This window comes from Somniosus microcephalus, chromosome 1 (assembly GCF_052327205.1).
Source record: "Somniosus microcephalus isolate GS21.2 chromosome 1, FLI_Smic_1.0, whole genome shotgun sequence".
Classification (NCBI taxonomy): Eukaryota; Metazoa; Chordata; class Chondrichthyes; order Squaliformes; family Somniosidae; genus Somniosus; species Somniosus microcephalus.
The window spans coordinates 150612423-150625541 of NC_140987.1; the positions used below are offsets into that span (position 1 = coordinate 150612423).

Consider the following 13119-nt stretch of genomic DNA (forward strand, 5'->3'; position numbering starts at 1 on the left):
TAATCACATTGAATAAAGCGAATCTTTGGGTACTTGGTGTATTCAGTTTAAGTTAGCCAAGCTAATACCTCGGTTACAACATCATAACATTTTCTGTTCGTATCATTATTTTACATTTTATTTTGGTTCTTATTGTGGTTCTATTTTTATGATTTGATATCTTATAAGGTTTATTCAGTGTGGTTTTAGTTTAGAATTAATCAGTGTTTTTGATGGGACGTTTTACTACATTAAAAGCGCTATATAAATGCAAGTTGTTTTTGTTGATTAAGTTATCATTGCCCCAAATGAGAATTTACAACACCAATGGACAAGGGTACCAGAACCGGCAAAAAATTGCAAAAGCAACCCTCATCTCTATCCAATCATCGTAAAACGCACCTCCTGGCAAATTAAATGGCAATTGCCGTACTTCACATTAATCCAGAAATAGACGCATTACCTGTAATTTATTTACTTTCAGTCAAATAAAACCCTGCACAACCCGAAGATTTGTCAATTGTTTCAAATTACACTTTTGGTGTATTTTTGTGATCGACTTTTATGTGCTCCTGTTGAAATCTATCAGTAGTTTTTGATTTCTGCCATTTCATCAATCGTCTCTGAAAAATTACTGAGTACATTTAAGCAGAATGCACACGCATTTAGGAAACCGCTGACTGTCCCAAATAGGTACTGCAGTCTTCAGTGATGACCGTGTTTTGTTAACTGTAGACTTTACTGACAAATTAATGCATTTTTTCATTCAATGGGCAAGTTATGTACAGTTTTGATTTCATATCACACACTTTTCAATGTTATGGCAATTCTAAATAAAAACATGGCCAAGATGATGCGGTGAAGTTGTCTGAGCTGTATTTCTTATATTGTCGGGTTGACGATTCTGTTCTGCATTTGGAGGACTGCGTGAAATATTATCACGGTCAAATAGTTCCTGAGATTAATGAATGCTTCCACAAAAGATCATTGGGTTCGCAGTGAAACAAAAAAAAGGTAAGCAGGGAAATATGGTGAACTACCCTCTATTCCTGGTGCACTGAAAAGATCACGGATTTTAAAGTGAAAAACTAAACAGCTGCGAGATTTGAAGGTTAGGCGTAAACGTGCTTCGCCACACATTCTGCCTCTGGGTGCCGGAAAGGGCGGACCCCCCGCCTCCTGCTCCTTCACTCGCCTGGGTGCTGCTGATTCCTTACAGTGAGAGGCGGAGCCAGCTTCAATACGTGTGCTTGTCGGGGACGATATGAGAGCCACGCAAAAGTTTATTTTCACAGGATGAAATCGCAGTTGGCTTTGTTCCTCTTCGCCGTGTTTCTCCTGGACGAAACCACCTGTGTGACGGGACAGAAGCGAGGCCCGAAGGTAACAGCCAAGGTAGGTTCACAGCGCTGCCAGTGAGTGAATGAGTGGAGCAGACAGGCTGCGCACAACAGCCCCCTTCCACTCACCCCAACCTGATGCTGGCGAGATTGACACATGATCTGACCAATAGCGAGGGACAATGTTTCACAGGCCCACGCTAACTACCAATCAGCATCGGCAGAGGGCGGGTCTGCGGGTGTCAGGCTCGGTTGACGCGCCCTGACAATGTTCCACTGAGGCACCAGTTTAGTTACAGTGAAGCTGCCGCCAGAATGGACAGGCAGCGACAGCGGTGCAGCTTCCGTGCCTCCCAGCTTTTGAGAAAAAACAATCCAAAGTTATACGTGTGGGATTTGGGGAGCGGGGGAAACTTGGAAATTCCACAAGAGTTGTGGATGTCACAGACATTTGCCACGTAACACTGCAGGTCCAGACCAAACACCCTGCGACTTCATCTGTAAAAACCGCAAATTAAAATAGTTCGGTTAAAGCAAAATCGGATTAATTTGGCCAAAGAGTCCGCCGTGCTGCTTGGCTGGGTGTTGCTTTGAAGCCCCAGCTGCTGTAATTTGCAGACATGTTAATTGAATAGTTGGAGAGCAAATTAGTCAGCCGTTTTCAAAGCGATACCATCTTCATTTAAAAAAAAATCAGGTATTTGGCAAATCAAGTCATGTTCAAACACACCATTGCATCACGTGGGTGATAAATATTGCAATGTTTAGTTTTCCTTTTCAACACTTGCAAAATACTTCTTAATAGGCAATGCTTCATCATTTATGAGACAACTGCTCACCTTAGCAATTCTTGGGTCTTCCGTTGGGTTGCCAACTTTCCAAGATTGGCCTGGAGTCTCCAGGAATTGAAGATTAATTTGTAGGAAACTGCTGTGAACAATCCAGGAGAAAAATCATAGGAGAATTTAAGAAAAAGCGTTTTTCAAATTTTCTTTGAACACATCTGTTTATTAGTTTAGGTGTCAGCTGTGGCTCAGTGTGTAGCACTCTCACCTCTGAGTCAGAAGATTGTGGGTTCAAGTCCCACTCCAGACAGGAGCACAAAAATCTAGGCTGACACTCCAGTGCAGTACTGAGGGAGTACTGCACTGTCAGAGGTGCCGTCTTTCGGATGAGATGTTAAACCGAGGCCCCGTCTGCTCTCTCAGGTGGACATAAAAGGTCCCGAGGCACTATTTCGAAGAAGAGCAGGGGAGTTATTCCCGGTGTACTGACCAATATTTATCCCTCAATCAACATCATTAAAACAGATGATCTGGTCATTATCACATTGCTGTTTGCTGCCACGTTTCCTACATTACAACAGCCACTACACTTCAACAAGTACTTCATTGGCTGTAAAGTGCTTTGGGATGTCCGGTGGTTGTGAAAGGTGCTATATAAATGCAAGTCTTTCTAGTTATAAAAATATTAATAAAAAGACAGTTTAACTGACAGTCCAAGAATCATTCAATTGGGTAATTTTTGCAGTGCCGTGAGGATGGACGTGTTGAGGCAGGAGGTCATGTGATGAAACTTCCAAACATTCAACCAGAGTTGGCAATCCTAGTTTCCCGATGCTACATGGACCTCAGTTGAGAGGGCAGAGGCTCTCTGGCCTTTGCCAATAGCCCTGTAAAACATGAAAGAACGGGATGGGGCAATTCCTATTTTCCCATTCTCCTTGTGTGTTTGACCAGTGCTCAGTATTTCTTCATGGCCACGTAGTTGATACCAGGAACTCTCCTGTGGGAATTACAGTTACAAACCACTATGTGATCATTCCATGACACACTGTTGATAATGTAACAAATTGCATTGTGTACTGCTACTGTTAGCATTCTGTGTAAAATGTTATTAAGGCAGACTTTACTTGTCACCAGTGTAGGCTGGAGGTCATTGAGCTGAGCTGGGGCAGGACAAGGTCACGTAAGTTTTGAAAATAAGGAGAACTTCACTGGGGCACAGACACTGAAGCTTCGTGTGAATGGCGGTGATGGGACTTCACTGGGGCACAGAGACACTGAAGCTTCGTGTGAATGGCGGTGATGGAACTTCACTGGGGCACAGAGACACTGAAGCTTCGTGTGAATGGCGGTGATCGGACTTTGATAGTGAAGTTGTAGGCTGTGGCATTTTCAAATGTAATTTATGGAGGGTTGATGTAGGAGAGCATTAGAGAAGTTAGGCTGCATGAAAGTGTGGACTAAGATTTTAGCAGCAGCAGAGGAAAAGTTGTGTCGGTGGGCATAGTTGTGAAGATGTGTGACAGGACAGGTATCTCACAACTCACTGCCACCAGTATGATGTAAATTTAGTGTATTTTAAGAGCCATTTCCTCTTGCAATGGACTCACTACACTTCCTGTAAGTGAACCCCATGTCTCACCTGAAGCTGCAACCTCTGACCTTCTATGTCTTAGAACTCTCATAATCCTTGATCTCTGTGCTTTATTGCTCTGCAAGTCCTCCAGAAGATGGTATTATGAACACGCCATGCTCAAACGGGGCTCAGATTCTGACTTCGCTAACTGAATTTATTTACAGATATTAAACAAGTACAACACATACAGAATTACACAAACTTATGTAAAATGATAGCAGTAAAAGGCCTGATCTTTTGAAACTACATTTACCTCTGAAAGCAGCAATCAAGAGTCCTATAACCCATTCCAGCACTTGCTTTCAGTTCTATTTCACACAGGAGTATCCTGGCTTCCATGCTTTTGTGGTTTTCTCAATCTCTGCCAGAGACTTAAATATTCCATTGGCCTTTGAATGCAAAGACTTCATGGCAAATTCCAGGTAAACATAAAATAATGTCTTAAGAAGTTACATCACATTGAAGGATCCACCTCCCAAACTAAGTCTTCCTGGTCCTGGCTTGATTAACATATTAATACTGTTTGAAAGTTGAAATCAAAATCTTCTCCTGGGAGCAGGTGGTCATGGAGTCATAATGGCACAGAAGGAGGCCATTTGGCCCATCGAGTCCGTGCAGCTCTCTCTAGAGCAGTCCAGTCAGTCCCATTCCCCTGCTCTATCCCCATAGCCCTGCAAGTTTATTTCCCCCAAGTGCCTATCCAGTCTCCCCTTGAAAACATTGAGTGTCTCCGCTTCCACCACTTCCGTCAGCAGCGAATTCCAGGTCATCGCCACTCACTGCATCAAAAAGTTTTTTCTCACACCCCCCTGTATATCTTGCCCAAAACCTTAAATCTGTGTCCCCTAGTCCTTGTACCATCAACTACTGGGAATAGCCTTTCCCCGTCTAGCCTATCCAAACCTGTAATAATCTTGTGCACCTCTATCAAATCACCCCTCAACCTCCTTTGCTCTAATGAAAACAAATCCAGCTTCTCTAACCTGTCCTTGTAGCCAAGATCTCCCATCCCTGGAATCAGTCTGGTAAATCTCCTCTGCACCCTCTCAAGGGCCTTCATATCCTTCCTAAAGTGTGGTGACCAGAACTAGACGCAATACTCCAGTTGTGGCCTAACCAGCGCTTTATAAAGTTTCAGCATAACTTCTCTACTTTTGTACTCCATACCTCTATTTATGAAGCCCAGATCCCATATGCTTTGTTAACCACTCTCTCAATATGTCCTGCCACCTTCAGAGACCTATGCACATTAACTCCCAGGTCCCTCTGTCCCTGCACACTCTTTAAAACTGTGCCATTAAATGTATATTGCCTCTCCCTGTTCCTTCTGCCAAAATGCATCACCTCACACTTCTCTGTAATAAATTCTATCTGCCACTTGTCTGCCCATTCTGCTAGCCTTTCTATGTTCTGTTGCAGTCGATTGGTATCATCATCACTGTTTGCCACACCCCCAAGTTTGGTGTTATCGGCAAATTTAGAAATTCTACTCTGTATTCCAATATCCAGGTCATTATATATATATCAAAAAAAGCAGTGGCCCCAGCACTGACCCTTGGGGAACACGTCTACCATCCTCCAGTCTGAAAAACAGCCATTTACCACAACTCGCTGTTTTCTGTCCTTAAGCCAATTCCTTATCCAAGCTGCCACTGACCCATCTATTCCATGAGCCTCAATTTTGTTAACCAGCCTTCTATGTGGTATTTTGTCAAATGCCTTCCAAAAATCCATGTAGACAACATCCATTGCATTCCCTTCATCAATCCTCTCTGTTACTTCATCAAAAAATTCAATTAGATTAGTCAAACACGATCGTGTTGGCGCTCCTTAATTAGCTTAAACCTCTCCAAGTGCCCGTTATTTCTTTCCTTGATTATTGTTTCTAAAACTTTACCCACCACTGATGTTAAACTGACCGGCCTGTAGTTACTAGGATTGTCCTTACACCCTTTCTTGAACAATGGTGTCACCTTTGTCACTTTCCAATCCTCCGGCACCTCCCCTGCATCTAGGGAAGCTTGGAAAATTATGGTAAGCCCTTCCGCTATCTCCTCCCCCAATTCCCTCAGCAACCTGGAATGCAAGCCATCTGGACCAGGCGACTTGTCCACTCTAAGCATACCTAGCCTTTCTAGTACATCCTGTCTATCAATTTTCACCCCTTCCATTGCTTCTACCTTTTCCAATTCTACCAATATTTTGGCAGCATCTGCCTCCTTAGTAAACACCGATACAAAGTACTCATTGAGTATTCTAGCCTTGCCCTGTGCCTCTAAGCATATATCACCTTCTTTGTCTCTACTAGGTCCCATCCCGCCTCTTACTACCCGCTTACTGTTTACATGCTGATCGAAGATTTTTGGGTTCCCTTATATGTTAACCACCATTCTACTCCCATATTCTCTCTTTGCCAATCTTATTTTCATCTTCACATCCCCTCCCAACTTATTGTATTTGGTCTGGTTCTCCCTTGAAGAATTCACCTGACATGCATCATACACCCTCTTTTTTTTGTTTCATCATCTTCTCTATCTCCCTTGGCATCCAAGGAGCCCTTGCTTTGGTTCCCGTACCCTTCCCTCTTGCTGGATGATCTTAGACCATCCACAGCCTCCGCTTTACATCTGTACAAACGATCATCCCATGACATGCTCCCAGTTTGTTGGAGGGATTCAGAAATAGATGCTTAGGGCTTGATTTTAATAGCCCTGAGGAGGTGGGTTGGCAGCGAAAATCGGAAAAAATGGCTTCAGACATAAGAACATAAGAAATAGGAGCAGGAGTAGGCCAATCGGCCCCTCGAACCTGCTCCGCCATTCAATAAGATCATGACTGATCTGATCCTAACCGCCAATCTACTATCACTGAACCATCTCCTGAATCTAACAGAATTAGACACACGAAATAGGAGCCGGATCAGGCTACATGGCCCCTGGGCCCGCTCCGCTACCCACAGGGCCATGACCGATCCGAACCTAGACTCATGTCCAAATTCCTGCCCGTTCCCCATAACCCTTTATTCCCTTTACTTCTAGGAAACTGTCTATTTCTGTTTTAAATTTATGTAATGATGTAGCTACTACGGCTTTTTGGGGCAGCACATTCCATGGACCTACCACCCTCTGAGTGAAGTAGTTCCTCCTCATCTCAGTTTTGAAAGAGCAGCCCCTTATTCTAAGACTATGCCCCCTAGTTCTAGTTTCACCCATCATCGGGAAAATCCTCCCCGCATCCACCAGATCCAACCCCTTCACAATCTTATATGTTTCAATAAGATCGCCTCTCATTCTTCTGAACTCCAATGAGTAGAGTCCCAATCTACTCAGCCTCTCCTCATATGTCCATCCCCTCATCCCCGGGATTAACCGAGTGAACCTTCTTTGTACTGACTCGAGAGCAAGTATGTCTTTTCTTAAGTATGGACACCAAAACTGTATGCAGTATTCCAGGTGCGGTCTCACCAATTCCTTGTACAACTGAAGCAATACCTCCCTATTTTTATATTCTATCCCCCTAGCAATGAAAGCCAACATTCCATTGGCCTTCTTAATCACTTGCTGCACCTGCATACTAACCTTTTGAGTTTCGTGCACCAGGACCCCCAGATCCCTTTGTACTTCAGTACTTTCCAGTTTCTTGCCATTAAGATAATAACTTGCTCTACGATTTTTCCTGCCAAAGTGCATAACCTCACACTTTCCAGTATTGTATTCCATCTGCCAAATCTCTGCCCACTTACTTAGCCTGTCTATGTCCCCTTGCAGGTTTTTTATATCCTCCTCACTCACTACTTTCCCTCCCATCTTAGTATCATCTGCAAACTTTGATATGTTACACTCGGTCCCCTCCTCTAAATCGTTAATATAGATTGTAAAGAGTTGGGGACCCAGCACTGACGCCTGTGGAACACCACTAGTTACTGATTGCCAGTCCGAGAATGAACCATTTATCCCAACTCTCTGCCTTCTGTTAGATAGCCAATCCTCTATCCATGCCAGAATATTACCCCCAATCCCGTGATTTTTTATCTTAAGCAATAATCTTTTGTGTGGCACCTTGTCAAATGCCTTTTGGAAGTCTCAATACACTATGTCCACTGGTTCCCCTTTATCCACCCTATACGTTACTTCCTCAAAGAACTCCAGCAAATTTGTCAAACATGACTTCCCCTTCATAAAACCATGCTGACTTTGTCCTATTAAAGTTTGATTATCCAAATGTCCTGTTACTGTCTCCTTAATAATGGACTCCAATATTTTACCTACCACAGATGTTAGGCTAATCGGTCTATAGTTTCCAACCTTCTGTCTACTGCACTTTTTAAATAAGGGCGTTACATTAGCAGTTTTCCAGTCTGCCGGGACCTTTGCTGATTCCAGGGAGTTTTGGAAAATTATTACCAATGCATCCACATTCCCTACCGCCACTTCCCTCAAGACCCTAGGATGTAAGCCATCAGGTCCAGGTGATTTATCTGCCTTGAGTCCCATTATTTTACCGAGTACCACTTCCTTAGTGATTTTGATCGTGTTTAGCTCCTCCCCCCCCCCATAGCCCCCTGTTTGTCCAGTGTTGGGATATTCTTAGTGTCTTCTACTGTAAAGACTGATACAAAATATTCATTCAGTGTTTTTGCCATCTCCATATTTCCCACCATTAATTTCCCGGTCTCATCCTCTAAGGGACCAACATTTACTTTAGCCACCCTTTTTCTTTTTATATAACTATAAAAACTCTTACTATATGTTTTTATATTTTTTGCTAATTTACTTTCATAATCTATCTTCCCTTAATCAATCTTTTTGTTACTTTTTGCTGTCTTTTGAAGTTTTCCCAATCCTCTATCCTCCCACTAGATTTGGCTACCTTATATGCCTTTGTTTTTAGTCGAATACTATCCTTAATTTCTTTACTTAGCCACGGATGGCTGTCTTTTCTTTTACACCCTTTTCTTCTCAGTGGAATATATTTTTTTTGGAAGTTGTAAAATAACTCCTTAAATGTACACCACTGATCATGTATCGTCTTACACTTTAATCTATTTTCCCAATCCACTCTACTCCATTCCGCTCTCATACCTTCATAGTCTCCTTTATTCAAGCTTAGCAGGCTTGTTTGAGATCCAACCTTCTCACCCTCTAATTGAATATGGAATTCAACCATGTTATGGTCACTCATTCCAAGGGGATCCTTTACTAGGACATTTTTAATTAATCCTGCCTCGTTACACAGGACCAGATCTAAGGTTGCTTGCCCCCTGGTCGGTTCAGTTACATACTGCTCAAGAAACCCAATGGACTCATCCTCAAGGCAGCCCTGCCCAATTTGATTTGTCCAATTAATATGATAGTTAAAATCCCCCATAATTATAGATGTTCCCTTTATTAAAAGCCTCAACTATTTCCTGATTGATACTCCGTCCAACAGAGTTGCAACTGTTCGGAGGCCTATAGACTACGCCCACTAGTGTTTTTTCCCCTTATTATTCCTTACCTCCACCCAAACTGTTTCATTATCCTGATCTTTTGACCCAATATCATTTCTCTGTATTACAGTGATTCCTTCCTTTATTAACATAGCCACCCCACCTCCCCGTCCTTCCTGCCTGTCCTTCCTGATCGTTAAATAACCTGGTATGTTTAATTCCCAGGCATTGTCACCCTGCAGCCATGTTTCTGTAATGGCCACAAGATCATACCCATATGTAGTTATTTGTGCCATTAACTCATCTATTTTGTTACGAATGCTACGTGCATTCAGATAGAGAACTTTCAAATATGTTTTGTAACACTTTGTTCCTGCTTTTGCCCTTTTTATTACTTTACCTTTTACTCCATACCTTCTGCCCCTTCCTGATACACTCTGGTTTTCAATTTCCCCACTGCTACCTAAGTCTATGACCTTCTCTGTTGTCATTTTTATTATTTGCTCTCTAGGAACCTCCCCCCCCCCCCCACTAGTTAGTTTAAAGCCCTCTCTACAGCCCTAGTTATATGATCCGCCAGGACTCTAGTCCCAGCACTGGCCAAGTGAAGCCCGTCCCAACGGAACAGCTCCCTCCTGCCCCAGTACTGGTGCCAGTGTCCCAGGAAGCAAAACCCATTTCTCCCACACCAGTCTTTGAGCCACGCATTTAACTCTTTAATTTTATTTGTCCTAGCCAAATTCGTTCGTGGCTCAGGTAATAATCCAGAGATTATTACCCTTGAGGTTCTGTTTTTTAATTTGACCCCTAGCTGCTCATACTCCTTTAACAGAACTGGCTTCCTAGTCCTATCTACGTCGTTTGTACCAACATGGACCACGACAACTGGATCCACCCCCTCCCACTGCAAGTTTCTTTCCAGCCCAGAGGAGATGTCCTTAACCCTGGCACCGGATAGGCAACACAGCCTTCGGGACTCTCGCTCTCGGCTGCAGAGAACTCTATCTATCCCCCTAATAATACTATCCCCTACCACTACAACATTTCTATTTACTCCCCCCTCTTGAATGGCCCCCCGTTCCACGATGCTGTGGCCAGGTTGCTCATCCTCCCTGCAGTCCCTGCTCCTGTCCCCACAGGGAGTAAGAACCTCGAACCTGTTGGTCAAGAGCAAGGGCTGCGGCTCCTCCAGCTTTACCTCCTGGACCCCCATACCTGCCTCACTCGTAGTCACACCATCCTGTCCCTGACCATGGGCTACATCTGAATTACTTAACTTCATAGGTGTGACCACCTCCTGATACACAGAGTCCAGGTACTTCTCCCCCTCCCTGATGTGTCGCAGTGTCTGAAGCTCAGACTCCAGCTCATCAACACGGAGCTGGAGTTCCTGTAGCAGCAGACACTTGTCACAGACGTAATCACCGTGAACCTCAATGGGGTTCACCGGCTCCCACATCTCGCAACAGTAACACATCACCTGCTCCATTCTATTTAATTAATTAAATTTTTTATTGTTAGTTATGGACACCCTCTGCCCGATTTTAGATGCTAGTATCCCCTTTAATTAATTGGATTTAAATTAAATCAATCCCTCCAGTTACACCAGTTAAATGGTTTACCAACAGTCACTCTGCACCAGAAAGGCCTTGGTACACCACAGCAACCTTAAAAACTATAAACCACAGACTTAAAGTTTTAAAACGAGAGAAATACTCCAACCAATCAGCTACCTGTTTTGTGGTGACGTCACACCTTGAATACTTTTTACCTCTCTCCTTGCCTGAGATTGGAGATTGTTGAGGCCTACCTGAGCCTCTGGGGCCTCTTGTAGTCGCTCTGCCGCGCTGCTCCGCCTCCACCCGCTGCCGATGCCGCACTGAGGCCTACCTGAGCCTCTAGGGCCTCTTGTAGTCGCACTGCCGCGCTGCTCCGCCTCCACCCGCTGCCGATGCTGCACGGAGGCCTACCTGAGCCTCTGGGGCCTCTTGTAGTCGCTCTGCCGCGCTGCTCCGCCTCCACCCGCTGCCGATGCCGCACTGAGGCCTACCTGAGCCTCTGGGGCCTCTTGTAGTTGCTTTGCCGCGCTGCTCCGCCCACACCCACCTCCATCATGTCCCCACCTGATTTTCGTGAGTGTCAGTTCATCCGCTCCCAAACTAACCCGACTGGAACCGGTGGGACAGGCAGTTGAGGCAGTTAACAGCCTGTTACCTGCCTTGCTAATCCTATTTTTATGGTGGTTTCCCATTTTCGTGCTTCTGGCTCCAGTTTCCCGTCTTGTCAGAAACAGGCCAGCTGCAAGGAGACAAGTTGTTGGAGGACATGATTTGTAGTCATGGGTGCAGCACTTTAAAATCGCTCCTGTAACATGGCTGACATTCAAATGCAACAACCTTGTTGTTGGAGGTTTGGAATAAGATTTTGCAAATCTACTGACCTTGAGTGTTCAAGCTGACAGCCACCTGCAGTGTGACCTGATAGGAATAATTTCAGGCCACTTCTAGTGTGCGCTTGCAAGCTTCTTGCCTCAAAGTGAAATCTATAGCTACAGAATGGGAAACATTTATACCCTTTCATCCTGGTCGTCAGATTCGGAGAAAGAGCAACTGCGGCAGCACCACAACCAGCCGCAACAGCAACACCAGCACCAGGAGCGCCAACCTCCTGCTCACCCACCTGATGATGCACAGGGCAGAGGGCCTCAGCGCAGGTCTGCACCTCGCTGCAGGAGATACCCCCAACACCGGGTTTACAGGCAGAGGATCAGCTTCCTCAGCATGACTAAGCAGTAGTGCCAAAGGAGTCTGAGACTTTTGAGAGACGTAGTCGCTGACATCTGCGCAATGTTGCACCAACACCTGGAGCCCAGAGGAACGTGTGGACACTCCTTACCAGTGGCTGTCAAAGTCACCACCGCACTCAACTTCTTTGCTTTGCGCTTCTTCCAGGGATCAGCTGCAGACATCAGCGGCATCTCCCAGTCGGCCGCACGCACCTGCATCACGCAGGTCACCAATGCCCTCTTTGCAAAGGCCCACAATTATATCCACTTCTCCACGGATGGCACAAGTGTGATGGCACGTGTGGTTGGCTTTGCCAATATGGCAGGATTGCCAATGGTGCAGGACATCATAGACTGCACACATGTAGCCATTAGGGCCCCCTATCACAACCCAGCTGTATTTGTCAACTGCAAGGGATTCCACTCCCTGAATGTCCAGCTGGTGTGTAACTACAGGAAGATCATCATGCATGTTTGCGCAAAGTATTCTGGCAGTTGCCATGACTCCTTCATCCTGCACCAATCTACTGTGCCTCAGCTCTTCCATCCACCAAACCAACTTTCCGGATGGCTTCTTGGCGATAAGGGCTATCCCCTGAAAAAGTGGCTTATGACACCGATCAAGAGGCCATCAAACGATGCTGAGGAGCGGTACAATTTGAGCCACATTTCCACCAGAAGCATCATCGAGCAAACCACTGGCTTGCTGAAAATGCGATTCCGATGTCTAGCCAGATCTGGAGGAGCCTTGCAGTATGCACCAGCCAGGGTGCCTAGAATCGTCGTCGTCTGCTGTGCCCTGCACAACATCGCACAGCAGCGCGGCTTAGTGCTGCCACATGAACAAGTGGCTCAGCACACAGCCTCCTCGGAGAACGTGGAAGAGGATGAGGAAGTGGAGGTGGAAGAGGATGAGGAAGTGGACAAGGCAGAGGATGATGGGGAGTGACGCTTTGCGGGGCCGGATGTGGCCAGTCCAGCAGCGGGCGACCACATTGCTGGCCATCCGGCAAGGGATGCAGTCATCCATGCCAGATTCGCGTAAACTTACGCTTCAACCACAGGTGGTTGGCACATGGCGGTGAATAGAAGTGTGACCTCCTCAAAACCCCAGGCATCATCTGTCTACTAAAGCGCTCAGTTTCACCAGCAACATTCTACATGGC

The 13119-nt window shown here is 45.2% G+C and overlaps 1 protein-coding gene across 2 annotated transcripts in view; it reads left to right on the forward strand.

Moving 5' to 3' along the window:
* Positions 1 to 1081: 1081 nt before the first annotated feature.
* Positions 1082 to 13119, forward strand: part of ppic (peptidylprolyl isomerase C) — a 46141-nt gene continuing 34103 nt past the window's right edge. Inside the window, exon 1 of one of the 2 annotated variants that reach the window (XM_085986685.1) lies at positions 1082 to 1374. In XM_085986685.1, the coding sequence (XP_085842811.1) occupies positions 1276 to 1374 (99 nt within the window). In that variant the 5' untranslated portion in view covers positions 1082 to 1275. The remainder of the gene's footprint in view (positions 1375 to 13119) is intronic. The other variant, XM_085986674.1, reaches the window with a different exon arrangement.